The 23,608-nt window shown below is 42.0% G+C and overlaps 1 protein-coding gene across 1 annotated transcript; it reads right to left on the reverse strand.

The window, feature by feature from the left end:
• Positions 1–11,543: 11,543 nt before the first annotated feature.
• On the reverse strand, positions 11,544–16,309 carry LOC306938215 (uncharacterized protein). The gene is made up of 5 exons (XM_079522279.1): positions 16,255–16,309; positions 15,409–15,449; positions 14,485–14,516; positions 13,876–13,958; positions 11,544–13,663 (listed from the first exon to the last, which is right to left on the reverse strand). Exons 4-5 carry the CDS (start codon positions 13,943–13,945, stop codon positions 12,585–12,587), a joined length of 1,149 nt encoding a protein of 382 aa, XP_079378405.1. The 5' UTR covers positions 13,946–13,958; positions 14,485–14,516; positions 15,409–15,449; positions 16,255–16,309; the 3' UTR covers positions 11,544–12,584.
• Between the last annotated feature and the right edge of the window lie 7,299 nt (positions 16,310–23,608).

Genomic DNA, 23,608 nt, shown 5'->3' on the forward strand with positions numbered 1-23,608 from the left:
AAGGATTGTCTTCCTGCTTTCTTTGTCGCACCTCCAACGGTGCCATGGCGGACTATGCATGGCAGGGCCGTCCTCTTCCCTGAGCCAAGCCTAAGCCTGACCGCATACCAAAAAGGTAAGTTAATTCATTATTAATTATAGTACTCATTAAGCTACTAATTTAGACTGAAGTAACTAAAGCGGGTCATGTTTGCAAATCAATAATGTATCAGTATATCTGATATTAACCTGAGGGCCACATTAAGTGAAGGTGGGGGCCGCATGTGGCCCCCGGGGCCGCCTGTTGCCCATGTATGCTCTAGTCTAATGGCACTTGAGTTCCTATTATCATGATATTTGTAAGCCAAAATAATTCCTTTTAAGGGGCTTCCCCCATGTTGTGCGGTTCCTTTTTCTGTTCCTTGTCCTTGCGTGTCACTGAAACCTAGTCCTGTGAAACAAATGTGTTTTCTTTCTGCGAAAATGTGGTTTCACATCTGCCTGATATTGTACCAATTAACTGCATTTGGGGAGGACATTAGAAGGAACCTTTTTGTGGCTGCATGGGGAATCAGTCAGAATGTGTGAATAGTTTCGTATTGTTTTGTAGCACCATGGCAGCATATGCTCCCAAATGAATTCATTGCCCTCCTTTTGATAAGGCCATTAGCATAACGTTGAGCCAGTACTGTATGCTCATTGTCAAAACAACAAAAAAAGAAAAATCCTTTCCAAGGACACTAAGCATAATCACTTGAAAACTATGTTACTCATCCTAATGGTGTTCTCCCTACTATCATCTGAAAACTAAAAGCAGACGACCTTACTCAGTGATATGGAATGCTTGTACAGTATAAACAATCTCATAACTATTTATGTATATGTATATTTTTAACTGAGGAGGAGTTGGGTCCACCAAGAGAACATTTTCACACATCTGCTGCTGCCAGTGAGGTCATGTAACTAGAAATTATACCCAAAATAGGGCGTGCTATGATGTGGCCTTATTTCTTAAGCTGTACATGATTAATAATATAACAAAGTCCACAGACAGTCTTGCTATTAGTGAGTGAGTGAGTGTGTGTGTGGGTGTGTGTGTGTGTGTGTGTGTGTGTGTGTGTGTGTGTGTGTGTGTGTGTGTGTGTGTGTGTGTGTGTGTGTGTGTGTGGGGGGGTGTGTGTGAGTGAGTGAGTGAGTGAGTGAGTGAGTGTCTGCCATTGGATTTTTTGCCATTTTCGTTTTTTTCACGTCATATGAAAGCAGGGAATCATAGCTTCAAATTGACATATTGGTTGTTCCAGTTGACCCACCAGTTTTGGAAATATGGCTTACAGAGTAATGTCTTGTAGAGAAACAGCGCTTGAAAAGTTCACTTCTGTGGTCTCTAACATTACACCTAGCTAGACGTTTAAGCATTTATTTTCCATATTTGCATGTCGACTTCAGCTCTGACATTTATTTCAGACATGCTCTAGTATGTGAAGAGTCTGCCTGTGCTATTAACTCATGTAGGATCAAAATAAACAGTTTTTCTCCTCTGGTGAAAAGCTGGAGGCTGCACGATGGCAGTCCCTCAGTCAAATCTGGTCACAACATGTTTAGGAAGGGACTAGTGGACAAGAGATCCAGTATAAGTAAAAGACAAGTCATTTTATGCTTGGTTGCATGCTGATTCCTGAACATAGCAGATGCGGCTCCATTTGGTTACCAATCATTTAGCTGGGGACCACCTGGAACCCCCTCAAGGACCACTGGTTGAAAACCACTGATTGTATATCATCACCAGACTGTGGTGAAATAAAATTTTGGTCTTTTTTACCAGCTGCTGTGTAAGCACAGCTGGTCTATTTTCTCTCGGCTTGGTTTTCACGCCCACTTGCTGTATAGTAGCGACCTATCTTTTTAATTGGCTGCCGTAGTGACGAGCTATCGTCCTGATTGGCTGCCTCGTCTCTAGGCAACCAGACACGTTTTGCCTCTAGCCGGTACCTTTCAGCCAATGGGATAGCATTGCAGCCAGCAACAACCCACTAGTTCTTATCACACCGCGCGCCAATGTTATTTGGCAATGGGATTCTAATTCAACTTTCAAGTACAACAACACGTAGCAAACACACACACGCGAAGCAAACACGTGTGTGTGTGTGTGTGTGTGTGTGTGTGTGTGTGTGTGCGCGCGTGCGTGCGTGCAGTAATGGTGGTAATATATGACTGTAATATATGTCATTTTGGGCTTGTTTACTAAGCCCATAAAGACCACAGGGCTACACAGTTAGGGTACCTCTGAGTCTCGTTACACAGCGGGTGCGCTGTGCCAAGGACTTCCTTCCAGAGTCCACATGCACTGATTCTCTGCGGTGCTCAGAGAGTTTTATGGAGCTTTATGTCCAACGCTCGCGCAGCGTGAACGACAACAGCATGTTCACGGCTGGTGTCAATAAATTCAGACCTGGTTCAAAGAGAGATACTGGCCTTCAAAAGGGTCAGCATGCACTCAGGCAGATTTCACACTCAGAGGGAGAGTGTGAAGTCCCTATGAGTGTAACTTAATTGTTACTTTACTTTTGTGTTGTTATCTTCTTTTGCCCTGTAAAGCACTTTGCGTTGTATTTTATGACATGAAAGGTGCTATATAAATACATTATTATTATTATTATTTATGTGTAGGCTGTGAACACACATGTACAGCACGCATGCACGCACGCCACTGACTGTCAACACCACTTTTATTTGACATTTTGACAATGTAATGTAATTCACACTTAAGGGGGACGCACGCACGCACGCACGCACGCACGCACGCACGCACACACGCACACGCACACGTCACTGACTGTCAACACCACTTTTATTTGACATTTTGACAATGTAATATAATTCACACTGAGGGGTGAAGCACACACATGCACGCACGCACGCACGCATGCACGCACACACACAATCCCCTTCCACATTTGAAGAGGAGTGTGTATTTTCCCCCTAAGGCCAGTAACACAGGCAGGTTCAGCGGGGACAGCTAGCCACTTGCCACCCATAGATAAGGTGTTGTTTGCCTCCATTCAGGAGTGCCTGGGGCTACCGTGAGCGCTACATGAAGCCATATCACCTGTCAAGCCTCCTGCAGTCTGTGTACCTGAAGCTATTACAGTGCGGAGATGCCTGCCAAAGGCAAACAGCTATACTGTGCACATGGTCAGTGTCAGTGGTGGAAAAAGTACTCAAATGATTTACTTAAAGAGAATTTCAGACTAGAAGGCTTTCTCACCTTATTTGTAGTTGTTATGTCACCACCAAAGAGGTCAAGGTTTTTTTGTGCATAAGCGCATTATTGGCTATTTCCCCTACCATAAGCCCTCAATGAATTGAATTGCATTGCATTGCATTGCATTGCATTGCATTGCATTGCATTGAATTGAATTGAATTGAATTGAATTGGGCGTTGGGTGTTAGTGCTAATTCGCTTTTTTCCATCACTCAACAATATATATATATATATTTTCATATATCCTCTCTTCATAATGTAAATAGTATCCCAAGCGGCACACTTTACCACTTATTTCGATGGACATAAGCAAATTAGCACTAAAACCCAACACCCATTTAAGGCTTATGGTAGGGGAAATAGCCAATGATGCGCTTTTGCACAAAATAACACCTGGACCTCTTTGGTGGGGTAACAACTACAAATAAATAGCTCATATTGCAGAATGTCCCATTTCACACAAGTTCAAAATATCTACAAAATATTTTGAAAATAGCAGATCTACAAGCTTGTAGATCGGCTATTTTCAAATATATAGGGCTGAAGTGGTCAATGTATATTTTCTAATCAAAATGAAAATCTCCAAAGTAACTATAGTAACTAAAGTTTTCAAATAATTGTAGTGGAGTAAAAGTAAAAATGTTGGCTCTAAAATGTAGTGGAGTAGAAGTAAAAGTATTGGAACTACTCAAGTATCCACTGGTCACTGTCACAGCATGATAGAAATGGTTGTTTTTGAGTGGTGCAACCACTCCTATAGACAGCTATGTGTGTGGGTCCCTGTGTCTGAGCATGAAAATGTGTCCGAGCACGGAAATAGCGTTTGTGAACCATTGTTCACCACCAAGTGTCACTGTTGCACAGCCTAACACGCACAAACACACACAGGCCAGGGAGGAGGGCTAGTACAGTACAGTACAGTACAGTACAGTACAGTACAGTACAGTACAGTACAGTACAGTACAGTACAGTACAGTACAGTACAGTACAGTAGCCTACAGCACCACTCACTTCAGACGGGTCTGATTTTTTATCCTCAAAGAGACACAGAAATGGGTGCAGAGAAAGTTAAACAGATTCCACAGGGAACACACAATCAGATTCCACATACATTCTTCCTTTCAAGAGGTTTATCTCTGGCGTTTTGTTGTAGCACAATAGTGGGTTGTGTGTGTGGGCAATCCGCCCACAAAGACACCTCCAGGCAGCATAGCTAAATGATAATCCTGATGATGAATGTGCAGAGGGGCAAGAAAGATAGATAGGGATAGAAGACGGAGATAGAGAGAGAGAGAGAGAGAGAGAGAGAGAGAGAGAGAGAGGACAGGGAGGTTGAGAGGCTAAATCCATGGATTAGTTTGTGCAGAATGTGAACACGTCTGGTATTTCTTCTCCCTAGTTACGGTATAGCCTGTCAATAGTGCATACAGTACACTGGCGCATGCACGCACGCACGCATGTGATGCACGCACGCACGCACGCACGCACGCACGCACGCACGCACTCATTGACACTTAACCTTTAAGTGCTACTGATGAGAGGATGCATAATTGTAAAGTGCTTTGGCTGAACATGATTTTAAACCATAAAATTTTACTATTTTACATGCCATGTGTGCACACACACACACACACACACCACACAGAAAAACATAACACTGAACATCTGTTTCATATTAATGGAACAGGGAAAACTCTCCCTCACTTTTTTGAGAGTCAAGCCTAGGCCTAAAAACAGTGGTGTATGATCCTGCATAAATACATCCATCACAACTTCTTCAATATTCGCTACTAGGTTATGCCTGCAGACTTCTTTGAACACTTCCAACACTGCTTTAGCTCTACATTAACCTCGCGTCAACATGGCTTTCCACCTCGGAGGAAAGCCTGGTCTGTGTTCCAAAATGGCTGTGTGAACCGGTCTGGAGCGGATCATGGTAATTTACGTCTTTTTTTACGTTTATGTTGTAGTCACTGATTTGTAGTCATCAGGAAGGAAACCACAAGGCGGAATAAGTACCCATTCATAGTAGTGATTCCGCCTCGTGGTTTCCTGCCAGATCAGATGACTACAAATCATTGACTACAACATGACGAAAGTTACCATCCGCTCCCGACCGGATCATGAACCCGAAATGGAACATTATTCACACTTCACAGTACACTCAGTGTTAATTCTCTGTGTTGATTTAGCACGTTTGCTGTGCAACCATATAAATTAGCCGGCGCCCACTGGCCTAGTGGTCCAGGCGCATGCCACATATAGGCTCTGGCCTGACAGCACGTTGCGTGTTCGAGTCCCGTTCATGACGACCTTTGCTACATGTCTCTCCCTTCTCTCTCTCCCTCTTTCCTGTCAATCTCCACTTTAAACCATCAATAAAGGCAGAAAAGCCTAAAACAAATCTTAAAAACAAAACAAAAAAAACAATATAAATTAGCCAACTATCCATTACTGTCATAGACATGATGCATCGCATCGATTTTAAAGGTCTGGATCAAAGTGACATTTTGCCCAGATTAACCAAAGTCACAGTCGTAAACCAGATTTGTGTTTGACAGCTAGTCTGGTTTGAATATTCACGGAGGACAAATTCAAGCGTGCACACGTGACAGATGCATAATGCTTCCACTACACAATGTGTTCATCACATTAACCCACTTAGGACTGAGACCAGATTCTACAAAATGTCTTCTAAATCACGACAGTTTTCTGAAAAACCCTATGTTTCTATATGTCAGTGGTTCTCAAACAATTTCATGTCAAGGACCCCCAGAATTATATGTATTTGGCCGCCGACCCCCGTTCCAGGGACCCCCCAGAAGCAAAGATTTGAGTTAAAAACATTCGCTCTGAATGTATATATTCAAAGATTTGCGCCACATTTTCACAATTTTCAAAAATAGCAGATCTACAAGCTCATAGTACATTTTATTTATAAGTACATTTTATTTATAAAGCACCTTCGAAACAAAGTTACAAGGTGCTGAACAATTGACACAGTATAAACAATAGAAGCAAGTTAAAAAACAACATATTATATGTGACAATATAATACAGTAGTGCAGTGAGCAGAAAAAAAACAAACAAGGCAGTACAAAAACATAGTGCTATAAAAATGAATCAGGTCAAAGGTACATGGGAGAAATATTTACGGAATAAATGAGTCTGTAGGAGTCTCTTAAAACCGTCAACTGACTTAGCACTGTTCAACGCCAGCTAGGGGCAAGGCATTCCATAGGGTAGGAGCTACCACAGCGAATGCCCGGTCACCCTTTGTCATGGCCGCAGGTAATCCTAGAAGACCTTTGTTGGAGGACCTGAGAGGTCTAGCATTGGTCTTAGGAGGCAGTAGGTCAACGGTATACAGCGGGGCCAGCCCATGTAGAGCTTTAAAAGTAATTAAAAGTATTTTAAAATCAATTCTGGACTTAATAGGAAGCCGGTGTAGTGCGGCTAATACTGGAGTTATATGTGCCCTGCGGTTTGTGTTGGTGAGGATTCTGGCTGCGGAGTTTTGAACTAGTTGAAGTCGGGATAGTGATGAACGGCTCAGAGTGGTGTAGAGTGCATTGCAATAGTCCAGGCGAGAGGATATGAAAGCGTGCATGATTCTTTTCCAGGTCTTGAGGTGAGAGAATAGATTAAATTTGAGCAATATTGCGAAGATGAAAGAAGCTGCAGGACTGAGTAATCTTCTTAACGTGGAACTCAAGGTTCATGTGCGCTATGAGCTTATAGATATGCCATTTTTCAATAGCTACAGTATAACATAATGCTTAAAACACAAAAGGGGTTCCCGTCCTGAATCGGTTAAGGCCACAGACATAAATTAAATCTGTGGTTTATTTGAATATGTAACAAACTGCAGAGAGATGAGCTGACTTGGAGAGGAAAATAGACAGAAAGGAGTACAAGGTAATGAAAAGCTGATGTTCTTCCAAATGTTGTTCTTCCAAATTCCGTTTATCGTTTTATGGATTGTGGTTAGTGAATTCTGGGATTTTGATCTCCATAAGGCCCGAAGGCAGAGATAATGTTACCCCTGTTTGTCTGTGCGTGCGTGCGTGCGTGCGTGCGTGCACGTGTGTGTGTGTGCACACGTGTGTGTGTGTGTGTGTGTGGCCAGATAATCCCACAAACACCAAAAACATTATGCATCCCAGCTGCAAGTAGGCCAAGGAAACCACAATGTTTCTTTTCTTTTTTTTTATTGTCTTGGGTGTAATGCAGGTAAAAATAAATACAAATAAAAGAAAGACATGCCATCTCTGGTTTACATCCTGTATCTGGTGACGTATAGGAGTCATTTTCGGAGGCAGGAATCTATTCATTCTAATGGGAGAAGTGAGCGAGAACACCGAACACAGCTTCTGAGCGAGTCTTTAGACATGGTCACTGCATATTGGACCCAATCGCCACAAGCCACACAATATTCCGAACATTGTTGCTGCTGGGTGCCGTGATTTTTGTATTTCTATGTGCAATGATGTCTTCCCTTTGTATTTAGGGTTTCTTCCTGGAGGCTGATACCTTTACAGTCAAACGAGCCAATGAAAAAAACAGTGATATAGTGACATCACACTACCCTCCCCTAACCCCTCCCCCTTTATCATACAACAACAGCTGTGGGTGCGGCTTCAGTTCAGGTGGTGATCCACCCATCACCACCCACCAGGCAAACAAGGCATACTTTTTTAAGATCACTGCACCCATCTTTAAACATGCTGTTTGTGTGCCATTTCACCTACAATTGGGACGGCCTGTTTTTACCCGCAGAGAGTAGCCTACTAGTGTGAAAGTGAACAGATATTGAATGAAGCATCACACAGCCCCGGAGGAGGAGGCAATGTAGCCTGACTAATAAGCCAGACTCAAATCACACTATCGTGCGTAATTCGCCGGCAGGCAATTTTTTTTGCCAACGGCTGATTTGATCTGGCTTATTAGCCAGGCTAGAGGCAATGGCGCTGCACTGATACATTGTCCATTTTTTCTCTCGTCAGACTGGCACACCTGCAGCACATCATTGATTGCTGCAGCCCCACCTGAAACACCTCATTTAGCCCAAAACCCTGCATGTTCAGCTCACACACAGACGCAGACCCAGCAGCTTCACAGCCCATCGTTTTTTAGGCTATATATTTATTTTATTTTTTGTTTAGCCTCATCTTTGTTTAATTAGATGTGTTATTTTAGTTTAGCTTGGGGATGGCCAGTAGTCCTTTTTCTTCGTTAGCTTCATGGCCATATACCTGTAGGGGTTATTGACCTCATCTCCCCTCCTTTATCTTCCAACCCTGAGTTCTGTTTGAGTTCTATTGAATTTGTTGTGGTAAAGTATTTGAGTGTGTGTGTGTGTGTGTGTGTGCGTGCGTGTGTGTGTGTGTGTGTGTGTGTGTGTAAGGAAATACAACTTTTCTAAATCTTTCTATTTTCCGTAGTGCCCTTTCATGTTTTCTCCATACTGAGCCATTGGTTATTTGGGTCATAACAGTGGTGTTACCATAGGTTCAGTTGTAATGGAAATAAATAATTGACTGTCTGCACAATTTGAAAGGAATTTTTGACATGCTGTAAATGACTTGACTGTGCATTCTAATCAGTATGTGAAACAAACAGAGCATGGCCTGGATGGGTTTAGGATTTGGAAATGTTTGTTTGAAACTCCATCTGCAACGGCCAAGATTGAAATTGCCTGTGTTGGCATTGGAGCTGAGGGTGGGTGAGTAGTGGTGCATATGCTGGAGCGAGTGTGGATGAGGGTGGGTGAGTACTAGTGCATGCTGGAGCGAGTGTGGACGTTTTATTACATGGCTTGGTTGAATGCTTGATTCTGATTGGTCAATCGCTGAATTCAGCGGTGTGTTATTTCTTGATAACAGACCGCTCCGCTCTATAACAGACCGCTGCCTAATCAAACCCTCTTTTTTCTGCTGTTTCCAACATGACAGCCATGTAAACACACACACGCACACGCACACACACACACACACACACACACACACACAATGTCATTTACAGCTAAACATTGCTCTCAAAAATGTTTTTGAAAACATTTGAGCGAGAAATAGACTGAAATAGATTGTTGTGTTTTGGATCAATTTATTAATTTATGTTAGGTAGCCATGTAATAAGTGGGATAATATCTGGCTATAGGTGGTCATTGTCGGGATATAATTCACTGACAGGGCGTTTAAGTGGTGGGCCTGTGGTCATCTTAGTGGCTAGGAGGTCCAGTGAAAGGCCTACATACTCTCCCAAGATGGAGGAACAACATTTTACAATCTGGGAACCCTTATAGGCCTTTGTATGGCTACAGTACGACTGGTTCAATCCTACCCTAAATCTAGGCCTAAGACGTGACACCTCAAAGTGGGGTACATTGCATCCACTGGTCAATCCAAGGGCCTACCACTCCACTCTCTTGATATGTTCTTTCCCAACTCTTGGAGAGTATGTAGGCCTTTCCCTGGACCTTCTAGCGGCTAGAAGGTCCAGGGAAAGTCCTACATTGTAGGACTAGTAGCATGCCAAAGTTTGTGCTATTGCCATTGAGAATGCATTGGGTGTTTAAGTTAAATAACTCAGAAACTACAAATCATTTCAAAGTAAAAAGTTCCAGCATTTGTCTTCACAGTAAGCTGAATTATAAAATGTGTGAATGGAGTTTCTAGGTGAAAGTGATTTTTTACGTGCCATTGAGCCCCATTATAAATTTATCAAATTTGAAAGCACTATATTTCTAAAACTATGAAACATTTCAAAGATTCCATTTCAGGCAAACATGTCCACTGTAAGATGAACCTAAATAGGTTTGAATGGGGTTTCTATACGTGTAAGTATGTAGGACTAGTAGCATGCCAAAGTTTGTGCTATTGCCATTGAGAATGCATTGGGCGTTTAAGTTAAATAACTCAGAAACTACAAATCATTTCAAGTAAAAAGTTCCAGCATGTGTCTCCACAGTAAGCTGAATTATAAAATGTGTGAATAGAGTTTCTAGGTGAAAGTAATTTTTTGACGTGCCATAGAGCTGCCATTGAGCCCCATTATAAATTTCTCAAATTTGAAAGCACTATATTTCTAAAACTATGAAACATTTCAAAGATTTCTTTTCAGGCAAACATGTCCACCGTAAGATTAACCTAAATAGGTTTGAATGGGGTTTCTAGGTGTAAGTATGTAGGACTAGTATGCATGCCACAAAAAAACAAACTGCCACCCACCCCTAAAATGATTGCAAACAGTATTTTTATAGTACACAAGCCTTCACATCTAAGTAACAAGTATACTACCGCATCCCCTGTAGTTTTATTTTTTATTTTATTAGGTTGCAATGTAAGTTCAATTTGTTTCCACTTTAGTATAGAAGACAGTGGTCTGGGTTCTGTACAGGACTGGTCAATGCCCGACAACAAATCAGTATATTGTCAAATCCTCAAAGTCTACTGTGCTCTATTGTTCTCATTTTATTTCTTATATATATTTACAGTGGAATCCCATTGTGTAATGTGTAGGCCTGTGTGCAGAAACATGTGTCCATAGTGTAAGGTATTAATTCATGATCAGTATAAGTCAGCATACATCAGGATACGTCATTCTTATAATAGCCTACTCATATCCTATATTCATGGGAAACAAGTCAAGTCATTGTTCATGTTGTGTTGCTCTGAGGGAATGAGGAGCACTCGTGGAATTAGTTTCAATAGGCTTGTGGCTGCACTTTATTAAAAAGAATGTTAATGCTAAATAGTGAACAAACCCCACATTCTTTCCCAGGTTAAAACATGCTAAATGATGATTGCTGATGCTTCATTCACTGTAGACAGTGCATTCAAATGCAGATATTAAACGTGTTAATGGTCACTGGTTGTCTGACAGATCACCTGTTAATGATCACATTATGGATGAACTGAGACCATTTTACACCTCTTTGACTCTGATGAGTTTCAACAGAACTACAGAAATAGGTCTATCATCACATGGAACTTATTATTATCCTTTGTTAAATGTTAATGGTGTTGTAAGGGATATGTTTTGTTAAAATAGCTCTAGTAATCATTGATAGGCCTATTGTTTGTTCAGTAACAGAAGTCTTCCCATGTCTCCATACCTACTTCACTAACATCATTATTATGCTTTCATAATGTGAAATGTGATAATAATACAATTGATCAACAGTAATATGAAGGAGGAAAGGTCTGGTTTTATTTGAAAAATGCTCACGTGTGCTTACAACATATCACTACAAAATACATTATACAAAAACATATGCTAATTTATTCTCTCTCAGTTGGAATGCAGACAAATCTGTAATGACAACCAGAGAACTGGTCATTTGAATACTACTACTGACTGAGGATGGAATAAAGGCCTTATTTTCACTTAGTTGTGGTGGCATTGAGAGAGTGGATGAACTGAGACCATTTTACACCTCTTTGACTCTGATGAGTTTCAACAGAACTACAGAAATAGGTCTATCATCACATGGAACTTATTACTATCCTTTGTGAAATGTTAATGGTGTTGTAAGGGATATGTTTTGTTAAAATAGCTCTAGTAATCATTGATAGGCTATATTGTTTGTTCAGTAACAGAAGTCTTCCCATGTCTACATACCTACTTCACTAACATCATTATTATGCTTTCATAATGTGAAATGTGATAATAATACAATTGATCAACGGTAATATGAAGGAGGAAAGGCCTGGTTTTATTTGAAAAATTATCATGTGTGCCTACAGCATATCACTAGAAAATACATTATATACAAAAACATATGCTAATTTCTTCTCTCAGTTGGAATGCAGACAAATCTGGTAACCAGATAAGTGGCCATTTGAACACTACTGTATACTGGCTGAGGATGGGAGAAAGACCTTATTTTCTGTGTCACTAATCATACATCACAACATTCACTTAGTTGTGCCACAATGTCTTATATAAAATGTCTAATAAAAAGTGTCATATACAGTACTGGTATGTACAATATAAACTATCAATCAAGTGTTCACACAGATTAATCGTTTGTGTGTGTGTTGAATTTGCTATTTTACAATAAGCTATGAACACATCACAATTATTTGGGTTTCTCTCCAGTATGAATTCTCTGGTGTGTTTTAAGGTTTCCCATTGTAGAGAAGTGTTGTCAACACTGATCACATCCATAGGGTTTCTCTCCAGTGTGCATTCTCTGGTGTTTTTTCAGGGTGGACTTGTCAGAAAAGTGTTGTCCACATTGATCACATCCATAGGGTTTCTCACCAGTATGAATTATCTGGTGTTGTTTATGGTGTGCCATTTGATAGAAGTGTTGTCAACACTGATCACATCCATAGGGTTACTCTCCAGTGTGAATTATCTGGTGTGTTTTAAGGCTTACCATGTGAGAGAAGTGTTGTCCACACTGATCACATCCATAGGGTTTTTCTCCAGTGTGAATTCTCTGGTGGCTTTTAAGGTTGGACTTGTTAGAGAAGCTTTGTCCACAATGATCACATCCATATGGTTTCTCTCCGGTGTGAATTTTCTTGTGGCTTTTAAGGCTGTAAATTCGAGAGAAATGTTGTCCACACTGATCACATCCATAGGGTTTCTCTCCAGTGTGAATTCTCTGGTGTTTTTTAAGGTCGGACAACTGCGAGAAGTGTTGTCCACAGTGATCACATCCATAGGGTTTCTCTCCAGTGTGAATTCTCTGGTGGCTTTTAAGGCTGGACATTCTAGAGAAGTGTTGTCCACACTGATCACATCCATAGGGTTTCTCTCCAGTGTGAATTCTGTGGTGTTTTTTAAGGTCGGACAACTGCGAGAAGTGTTGTCCACAGTGATCACATCCATAGGGTTTCTCTCCAGTGTGAATTCTCTGGTGGCTTTTAAGGTTGGACTTGTCAGAGAAGCTTTGTCCACAATGATCACATCCATATGGTTTCTCTCCGGTGTGAATTTTCTTGTGGCTTTTAAGGTTGGACATTTGAGAGAAGTGTTGTCCACACTGATCACATCCATAGGGTTTCTCTCCAGTGTGAATTCTCTGGTGTTTTTTAAGGTCGGACAACTGCGAGAAGTGTTGTCCACAGTGATCACATCCATAGGGTTTCTCTCCAGTGTGAATTCTCTGGTGGCTTTTAAGGTTGGACTTGTCAGAGAAGCTTTGTCCACAATGATCACATCCATATGGTTTCTCTCCGGTGTGAATTTTCTTGTGGCTTTTAAGGTTGGACATTTGAGAGAAGTGTTGTCCACACTGATCACATCCATAGGGTTTCTCTCCAGTGTGAATTCGCTGGTGTGTTTTAAGTCTAGACACTGTAGGGAAGCGTTTTCCACACTGATCACAGCAGTGGCATTTTTTCTTAGCCAAGCTTCTTTGTTCATTCACCTCTGGTAGAACGGGGAAACCAGACTGAAGATGCAACACTGAATTGGAAACAAAGACAAAGGAAATGTTGTTTAGAGGCATTCCTGGAATTAAAATAGCAAAAACTAGTGTGGAGTTAATGTACCCAATTATCAATTTAGCATCCATTTATATAGTCAATGCTAAAATAAATCAAAACAAACAAATGACTAGATAAAAAAACATACTTATGGCATGCTGTATATCAATATAGACACAGTAAGTAACTTACAGAGGTCTTGATGATCCTTGGGTTCTCCCTGTTGAGCAGAATCATTTGAGGTGGCATTGAGAGAGTCCATCTTCGCATCAAGCCTGGAGTCCACAGTCAGATGAGATCAGAAAGTATTAATATCCTCGAGGAGTTGTGGAGAACTGACAACTACAAACTCTTCTTATACTAGAGAGCCTGAGGTGGAACCACTAACGGCTTGGTGTTGATTGGCCAAAGAGTGGAACAATCGAATCATCATGTAGTTACAATGTTTGAATGGACAAACCACCGTCTCACTGTGTCTTAAATGTGTCCTTAAATGACTAAAGAGAGTTGTGTCATTAAAAGGTTGTCTGAATTTACACACTGCACAGACAAATGACACATTTTCCAGCACATTGTAACTTTGAACAACATTCTGGGTATGTAGCCTGGATAAGTGAATTTTCAAAGCATTTATTGACTGAAATGTGCACACACAGTCATTGTAGAGACAGGGCAACTGACTGACTGAGACATTGCTATGATGCAAACGGTAGTGTTCCAGCAGCTGAGCTCTTTTCTCAAAATTGGCAGTACAAAGTTTGCACCGCCAAGCCATTGTCTGACCATGTCAATAGCACTGACCTCTTTTTCAGCTCTTCTTGTTTGTTTTCAAGCTGAAAAGAGATGAGATTAAAAGTTAAGACAGGCTGAAATGCTTCTTTGTCTTTGGCCACTTGCGGGAGTGCTTAAATGTGTCCTTAAATGACTAAAGAGAGTTAATTGTGTCATTAAAAGGTTGTCTGAATTTACACACTGCACAGACAAATGACACATTTTCCAGCTCATTGTAACTTGGAACAACATTCTGGGTATGTAGCCTGGATAAGTGAAATTTCAAAGCATTTATTGACTGAAATGTCATTGTAGAGACAGGGCAACTGACTGACTGAGGAGACATTGCTATGATGCAAACGGTAGTGTTCCAGTAGACCTAGAATGTCTGTGATCATTCATATTAACTTCGTAAATTATCATGTATCACAGGCATAGAACCCTTCCATCCGCTCCTGGTTGAATTGAATTATGGGCTGCCTAAATGTGATAAATGCTCTGTTTATCACATTTTAGGGGCCCGGAATGATCGATGGACTGATTTTACTAATACTTCCTGTTGTTTACCGCAGACGTAATCACCAATTGACCAGGGAAACACAAAAGTTTGGGTCACACAATTGGCAAGTGGTGTGATTAATTACCCAGCACCTAACGAAAGGCACCTGCCAATTGTGTGTCCCAAACATTTGTGCTTCCCTGGTCAATTGGTGATGACGTTTGTGGTGATCAGAGGAAGTTTTGATAAATTAAGTCATATAATTGACTAAATACACGTTTTGTGCCAGAACTTTCACATGGATATGAAACTAGAGGACCATATTTTACTCCACGTCTTTGGAATTATTTAATGGGTGTATGTGAAATGTTCCAGCAGCTGAGCTCTTTTCTCAAAATTGGCAGTACAAAGTTTGCACCGCCAAGCCATTGTCTGACCATGTCAATAGTACATACCACACTGACTTCTTCTTCAGCTCTTCTTGTTTGTTTCCAAACTGAAAAGAGGTGAGATTAAAAGTTAAGACAGGCTGCAATCCTTTTTTTTCCAACACAAAACCACAGTATCAGAACGGGGCTCTAAACACAAGACAATCTAAGCATTAATAAATAAATAGAAGCCTGGTAGTGCGACGTTAAATGATATCACCTTTACTGAAACATATGGTGACGTTAATGGAAATATTTCCACCGACAAGATTAAACGATTACTGGGCACGTCGACCACCACAAACAGTGCTTTCCACAGTAGCCTGGTGGCGTGACTTTAAATAATATTACTAATACCTTTACTGAAACAGGATGACGACCATGGACATAATTCCATTGACATGTAAAGTCGGCATAATCGTCATTAACGTTCGTGATGTTTAATACAGCCTGCAGACCAACAGTCTACTAAAATAGCTAAGCATGCTAAGCTAACGGGAGGGGGAGGAGGTATTACTGCTGCTGCAGGACTCGGGAGCCTTTACTATGGCTGAATCTACAACTGTACACATGCACAAAGTAACACCAACTACTGAAACAATTTAATGAGTAAGGTCTATATGTCGGCATAATCGTCATTAACGTTCGTAATGTTTAATACAGCCTGCAGACTGTTGCTACTAAAATAGGTAAAATCGCTAGCATGCTAAGCTAACGGGAGGAGGAGGTTATTACTGCTGCTGCAGGACTCGGGAGCCTTTACTATGGCTGAATCTACAACTGTACACATGCACAAAGTAACACCAACTACTGAAACAATCTAATGAGTAAGGTCTATATGTCGGCATGGTTCTAAACCAATTAATAACGTACCCGTATTGGTGTTCAGTTGCAGGCTGTAGCAGGCTTGACAGCTTGTTGCTTTTGTTGAGCGGGGTTTTAGCGCACTGGAAAAATGGCGGATTTCCAGTTTTGAGAAGGGAAACTGACGTTCAGCAGTGCACGTACGTGACGTCACTCGGAGCCGCTGCCGGAGCTTTGAGCACTCAGTACTGATATGCATTGAAATGAATTAAAGAAGCTAAGGATTGTTCACTTGAAGTTTGAAATGTGCTCTGATAACTCATACCGTTTGAGGTGATATAATGTTTAATGCATCTTTTAGGTCAGATAACTCCATTTTTTTATGAGGCTTTCACCGTTTGGAAATACAGTGTAGCATGCCAAAGTTTGTGCTATTGCCATTGAGAATGCATTGGGCGTTTAAGTTAAATACGGGGAGGAAATATGACAGCAAACTGCCTGTCATATTTTCTCCCTATTCCAAAGCCCCCCCAGGTACATTATATATTTAAACTATTTTCAGCAATGGTACACTTATTTTTTCAGTGGGTAGATCTTGTTGAGCTGGTCATTTTGAAAGTAGATCTCACGTCATAAATGTGTGGGCACCCCTGTTCTAGCCCCTAGAATGACCCGAGGCCCACCACTTAAAAACCACATGCTACGGTGCCCAAATCTGAATTTAGGTGCTCAAATGAACTCAAACTGAAGCAATTCAGTAAAGGCCAACACTCATTTTAGGGGCTGGGACCTCCAGTAAAAGTAAAATACTCTCCAAGAGTTGGGGAACAACATATCAAGAGAGTGGAGTGGTAGGCCCTTGGATTGACCCAGGACCAGTGATTAAATGTACCCCACTGAAAAATAGCAGATCTACAAGCTCGTAGCGTGGCACTCGGTGCCGCACTACGAGCTGTGTATAGTCTAGTCTATTGTAGTCGTCACACACCATTCTAACAAAACGAGTGGATGTGTCTGCAGTCTGAAGGTCCAGACAGTACAGTGAGACAGTGGGATTTATGTGTTAGCTTTTATCTGGCTCTCTGGCATGGTTACTTCGCTAGAATGCTTTTTCATCTTCCAGACAGGGGCGCTGAATCTGGAATTTCTTGCATTGTGCAGAAGCATCAGGAAAAAGTCAGTTGCTGCGTAGGAGTGTGAAATTCCATTTGGAGAAACACGCATGCACACATGCACGCACTCAAGCATGCACGCACACACGTGCGCACGCACACACGTGCGCACGCACACAAAGGAACATAATGTCAAAGTGCAGATGGACACAAAATTACTCACCATTAATTCCCCAGGAAAATGGGGGGAGAGAGATGGGGAGGGACACGCTTGTGTATTTCTTGTGTATTCTTTCTACTGTATATGTTTTGTTTTATGCTGTCCAGCACTTTGGTCAACCTTAGTTGTTTTTAAATGTGCTCTATAAATAAAATTGACTTAACGCTACAAAGGTCGTCTGTGACATGCTGTCAGGGATTAGCAGCCCAGGTGCCTGGACCGTTAGGCGGGCCCGGGCCACCTTTACAATTTGTGTAGGCCTACATGCTAAAAATCAGAAACGGCACAGAACCGACTGACAAAAGCAAATTATTATTTTAAAATCTACTTTTGTGTTTGTGTGTCTAAAACTCTCATAAACTATTTAACAATATAGGCTTAGGCTATCAGCTGCTCTGTGCGCATGCCGCGATGCGCACATGTAGGCGCGTGCACGTGCGTGCGCGTGACGCACCACTTCTAAAACAATAATCATAGCCTACAAACATGGGGGGAGAACACAACAGAGACAGCGCTTCTTTCACCTGACATATCACTATGTGATCTCTCGTTTTTCTGACAAGAAAAAGCTTTTTGAGTTATTTTTTCTTTTCTATCTATTAGCATATTCAAACATATACTACAGTAACAGTATACAACATGACGATGTAAAAGGAAAGCAGACCTTCCTACAATATGGCGTACCATTTGTTGTCCATATGGCTTAGTTACATTTAAAAGGGTAAGTATAGTTATAGTAACTAAACACACAAGTTAGACTACTTGAATACTTTCCACAGAGTTTAGTTAAAAGTAAACCTGGGACCTTAATTGGCTTCCCAGGCGGGCACTCTGACCATTCAACCATGCACCCACCCCCCATTTCCAATACATTAAAGGAGCACTTCACCACTTTGGTGGACGGGTTTCTGAACTGCCCACAGCCCTCCTATGAGACACAGACTAAGTAGAAAAAATAGTGCAATTTTATCGTGATTATTGGTGAGGAGTCAGGGCCAATTATATGAAGATAGGTTGAAAAGTGGTGAAGTCGTCCTTTAAACTAACATTGGCTAGCATGCAGCAGCTATAGCTTCTATCACATTATTTCCACCATCTCTAGGCTACTGTTTGAATGTTCTTTTTCTCCTTTATCTTCCCTGTCCCCTCGTTTGTGCTCATCAATAAAAGATGAGAGCCAGACTTGCGGGGGAAAAAAACAACAACAAAAAAGAACCAAGAGACTTATCTGAGTATTTAACTCACAATCTCTGCTTTGGAACAATGTTTTTGGACAATGTTTTATTGTGTGCACAACAAAATGTAGTTACACTTACAAAGCATTATGTTCTGTTCCAGTTACACTGAAGTGAGTTGTGTATATAAATGCACTTTAGTCTTTCTGTCGGGAAGAACTCCAAAATGTCAATTTTTTCCAGGAAATTAAAAATATACATTTTCAGGAAATTAAGAAAGAAAACCTCTGGCAAGCAGAGCAATACTGCCTCATCAACGTTGGTGTTGTGACTTTATAGATTGCCAATTACATGCATGAGAGGGGAACAGGTGGGGGAGTTAGCTGTTTTAGCAGCAGCGATAAGTATTCATCTGTATTTAGAGATTTAATCTATGACACAAGCACATCGATAGAATATCAAGTATATAGAGAAGCATGTTTAAAAGTGTCTTTATGCTGCTGCTGAGTCATGAATGCCAGTCCGAATTCTCTGAGTCATCTACTCTGTCAGTCTGGAGCTGGAGGCTACCTGAAGGGCAATATCTTTTAGTAATGACCAATTAAGCACCTTCGATTTGCAGGCTCAGAATCAATGGGAGAGAGATATGCAGCCCTAATCTAAATGTGTTTAATCCATTGAGACCTGGAACGCATCCATGTCACGTTAGCGTTTAACCACATTAACCATTAACCCATTTTGGGGCGGGAACCCCTTTTGGTGTTTTAAACATTGTTATAATTTAGCTATTGAAAAATAGCAGATCTACAAGCTCATAGCGCGCCACCGAGTGGCGCGCTATGAACTTGTAGATCTGCTATTTTTTTTAAATCGTTAAAATGTGCCTCAAATCTTTCAGAAAATTGTCATGATTTAGAAAACGTTTTTTTTAAATTTCGACGTCAGGCCTGAATGGGTTAAATACAAAAGGTCATGGGTGTTTCTTAATCACCCATAGAACACAGCTGTGCATTGTACACTAAATGCAAATGGGCTGTATGATATTGATAGATGCGGAGTTAGCTCCGAAACTTCTTAAAATCACACCTGTGTGAACTGAGCAGTGCAACTATACATATATTGTTATAGTTACTGTACTGTGCTCTGCAGGTATTGTGGTGTACAGTGCTGTGCTCTGCACTGTACTAGTGTACTTTGATTATATTTGGAAAAAATCTTTGAGAAATGAATTACCGCGTGGGGGTCCCCGGAACATCCTGACCCCCAGAAACGCGGCCAGGTTCCCGGAACAATCAGACTCCCAGGAACATGCATAGGGGGTCTGCCCTGTTCCGGCGAGCCTTCCCACGTCCAAAACGGTCGAGAAATGACAGAGTTACCGTGTTGCAGATTTCTGTGCTCGGGCAGACAGACACAGGGACATGCATACATACATACATACTGTGGGATGTCGCATGACAGCGGGCCGTCAGAGCGCCACCCCAACGAGAGTCAGTGGAGCATCAGAGGCGGAGCACAGCCCAGAAGACAGCGACCCGCCCTGGGTCACGTGATTGACCACAAGTATCTACCCATCTTCCTCCTCAATCAGAGCAATTACGCAACAGCCGCGCTGCGCGCGTAATGTTTGAACCACACACACACACACACACACACACACACACACACACACACACACACACACACACACACACACACACACACACACACACACACACACACACACACACACACACACACACACACACTATATAAAGGGAAGCAGAGATGGCACACTTTGCCAGCCTTGCATGCCTTGTCTTTGGGCGAGCATCCCAAGTTGTCGAAACCCTCTGACAACCAGTCCGTGGGTATTTCCTAGGCTGGATCACCATAGGAAACAAAGTTCTTAGTCTTGCACTGTTGCTTGGTGTTAAAGCACTCTCTGTAGTTGTTCTGCATGTGCCTGGAAGTCCACCCATTGCTATTCCGGGGTTAGTCCGACAGCGGACGGATATACCTCTGGAAGGCCGCTGGGTCTATATTGCCTCTCTTCCCAGTAAGCTGTTCATGGGAGGGGCCGTCAGGTAGCGTTGACTGTTGGTAGATTCCACTGGTGAATAGTGCCTTCTTGTATGCAAGTTACATAGTCCACAGAAATTGCAAATGCATCCATGCACCTACTACATTGACGATGGTAGTTACAACGGAGCAGTTTAACGTCATGCCCAGGACGCACGCACGCACGCACGCACGCACGCACGCACGCACGCACGCACGCACGCACGCACACACACAAAATCTACTGTCAAATAATAAGGGTAATAATAATAATAGTAGTAATGGATTTTATTCATAACGCACTTTACATTCGTAAGAATCTCAAAGTACTACAATGAGCAAATGCATAAAATAAAAACAGAAGAAACATCACACCATTAAAACATCTAAGAAACACACCCGTGTAAAGTGAGTGGTGCAACTCCGTGTGTGTGGGGGGGGATGGGAGTTCCAGACCCACAGGAACGCACCCAGGGTGCCGGCCCGATTCCGGCAAGCTGTCCCGCGTCCGAAACGGTTGAGAAATGACAGAGTTACCGTGTGGGGGTCCCTCTACTGTACTGTACTGTACTGTCACTGTACTGTAGTGGCACACCCGAAGCAGGTTGGAGTCTATTATTTCGAATAGAAGAGTGAACATGAACATAGCCTCTTAACTAGTCTGTAGCCCCACATGGTCCAAAAGGATAGGATACTACATGTCTGTAACTCTGAGTGTAAATGGATTATGGGTCACATTTTGGTTCCACTTCTACACTCCCAGAGTTATAGGAGTCCTTGTTGTTTCAAAGGTTTGGGAATCACTTCCACAGGCTAATCAGCTGCTGGAAAACAGGCCTCGTGCTGGAATTATTGAGGGCCCCTCCTATAAACAGCTATAGTGTGGATTCTGTCTGAACACAAACATTAAATGCCAATGGGTGGAGAATTTACATCATATGTGTCTGAGCAAATTGGCATATATAGGTTGGTGGGAACCCTTGGCCAATAGAGATTATGCGTGTGACATCATCGTACCTGGAAGTTATGCGGGAACGCCCACTGAGTGGCAAAAAACGACTTTCTGGCCTTGCCAGCCCATTCATCCAAACAGAAAAGTCCTGTCTGATTGCATTAAACAATGTTAAACTCACCAACACCATAGAAACGTTATGAGCTAACTTTCTGTCAAGAAATGCCCTGCATTTGATTATTTTTCTAAGTGTCAGAGTTTGGAAGTGCTTGTTTTCAATAACACAACATATTGCTGCCTCCTGCATTATGTGACATTTAGAACACTCCATGCTGCTCAATGTTTTGCCACTCAGTCTAGATGAGGGGGGCGTGTCCTGATGGGAAAATCATGCCTGTGCATACTCTCTATAAGGAACCACCATTCTTGATGATGTACGGTGATTAGAGCGCCCCTCACTTCACGCAGGTGTGATTTTTGGTATTGAGACAGGAATTGACATGGATTTCATTCATCCAATCTAACATTTTGTGCAGATCCACTGGTGCTTCATTTTTATCTAGGTTGAAACCCCCCCGTCCTGAGATTATCCAGTTGACCCAAACTCTTGTCCCACTTACAGTGGTAAGGTCACAATTAACTTGAGAAAGGATTTTCTCCAGTATGGACACATTATTGGTGTGTCTTCAGACTACCACTCACATTCAAACTCTGGTCAGACTTTTCACAGTGGGGTTTTCTCCCGTGTGGAGACGCCGGTGTCTCTCCATGGAACCTAAATGACCGAAACTCTTGTCACATTGTTTACAGTGGTATGGTTTTTCTCCAGTGTGGACACGCTGGTGTATCTTCAGACTACGTATCACACTGAAACTCTTGTCACACTCTTTACAGTGGTATGGTCTTTCTCCAGAGTGGAGACGACGTTGATGTGTGTCCAAGGTACCTAACTGAGTGAAACTCTTGTCACACAGTTTACAGATGTAAGGTTTTTCTCCGGTGTGGCGACGCTGGTGTCTCTCCAAGGAATCTACACGACTGAAACTCTTGTCACACTGTTTACAGATGAAAGGTGTTTCTCCAGTGTGGACAAGCTGGTGGGATTTCAAGTTAACTAACTGACTGAAACTCCTGTCACACAGTTTACAGTGGTATGGTCTTTCTCCAGTGTGTATATGCTGATGTCGCCTTAGACCGAACAAATTACTGAAACTCCTGTCACACAGTTCACAGCGATAAGGTTTTTCTCCAGTGTGGAGACGCCGATGTAACTTCAGATGATCTAAGCGTCGGAAGCTCTTGTCACACAGTTTACAGATGAAAGGTTTTTCTTCAGGGTGGAAACGCTGGTGTGTCTCCAAGGAACCTAACTGACTGACACTCTTGTCACATGGTTTACAGATGTGGATTTTCTTTCCTGAGTAGGTCAGCTGATTTGTCTTTAGTCCCCCCGCACAAGTTAAAGTCTTGGTAACCCGTTGATGAGATCCTTGTTCGTTTGAGTCTTCTCGTCTCTGGCTGGTCACAGAGCTAGGGGGGAGTTGTCCATTCATCATTTGATATCCATTCATCATAATTTGACTGTAGATGTCACAGTGGTTGCTGTTTTGATGGTGTTTTGACGTTTTGATGGTGGAAGACCTGAAGCAAGAAGATCGCTATCTGCTGCCCACTCTCTGACCTGTAAGTCTTGATAGCTCTCTCCGGATATGTGTGTCACCCTCGGTCGCTCTTGGTCACATGTAAACACTAGATGTAGCATCTTTACTCTTTATATAGGCTGAGCATAGATATGGTCTAATGTCACACACAAGACAAACCATTGCCATAGCAACCACAATTTGTGCAGGTGCCAGGAAGATTCATAATCTGTGGTTTTCAAAGAGTGGGCCCCCAGCAAAATGAGGAACAGTTTAAATAAACA

Source organism: Electrona antarctica, assembly GCF_951216825.1.
Source record: "Electrona antarctica genome assembly, chromosome: 15".
NCBI lineage: Eukaryota > Metazoa > Chordata > Actinopteri > Myctophiformes > Myctophidae > Electrona > Electrona antarctica.

Coding starts and splice junctions, on each gene's coding strand:
- LOC306938215 (XM_079522279.1), bottom strand. CDS start 13,945: ATGGACTCTCTCAATGCCACCTCAAATGATTCTGCTCAACAGGGAGAA. Junction 13,664..13,875: donor CAAGGATCATCAAGACCTCT/GTAAGTTACTTA, acceptor TTTCCAATTCAG/TGTTGCATCTTCAGTCTGGT.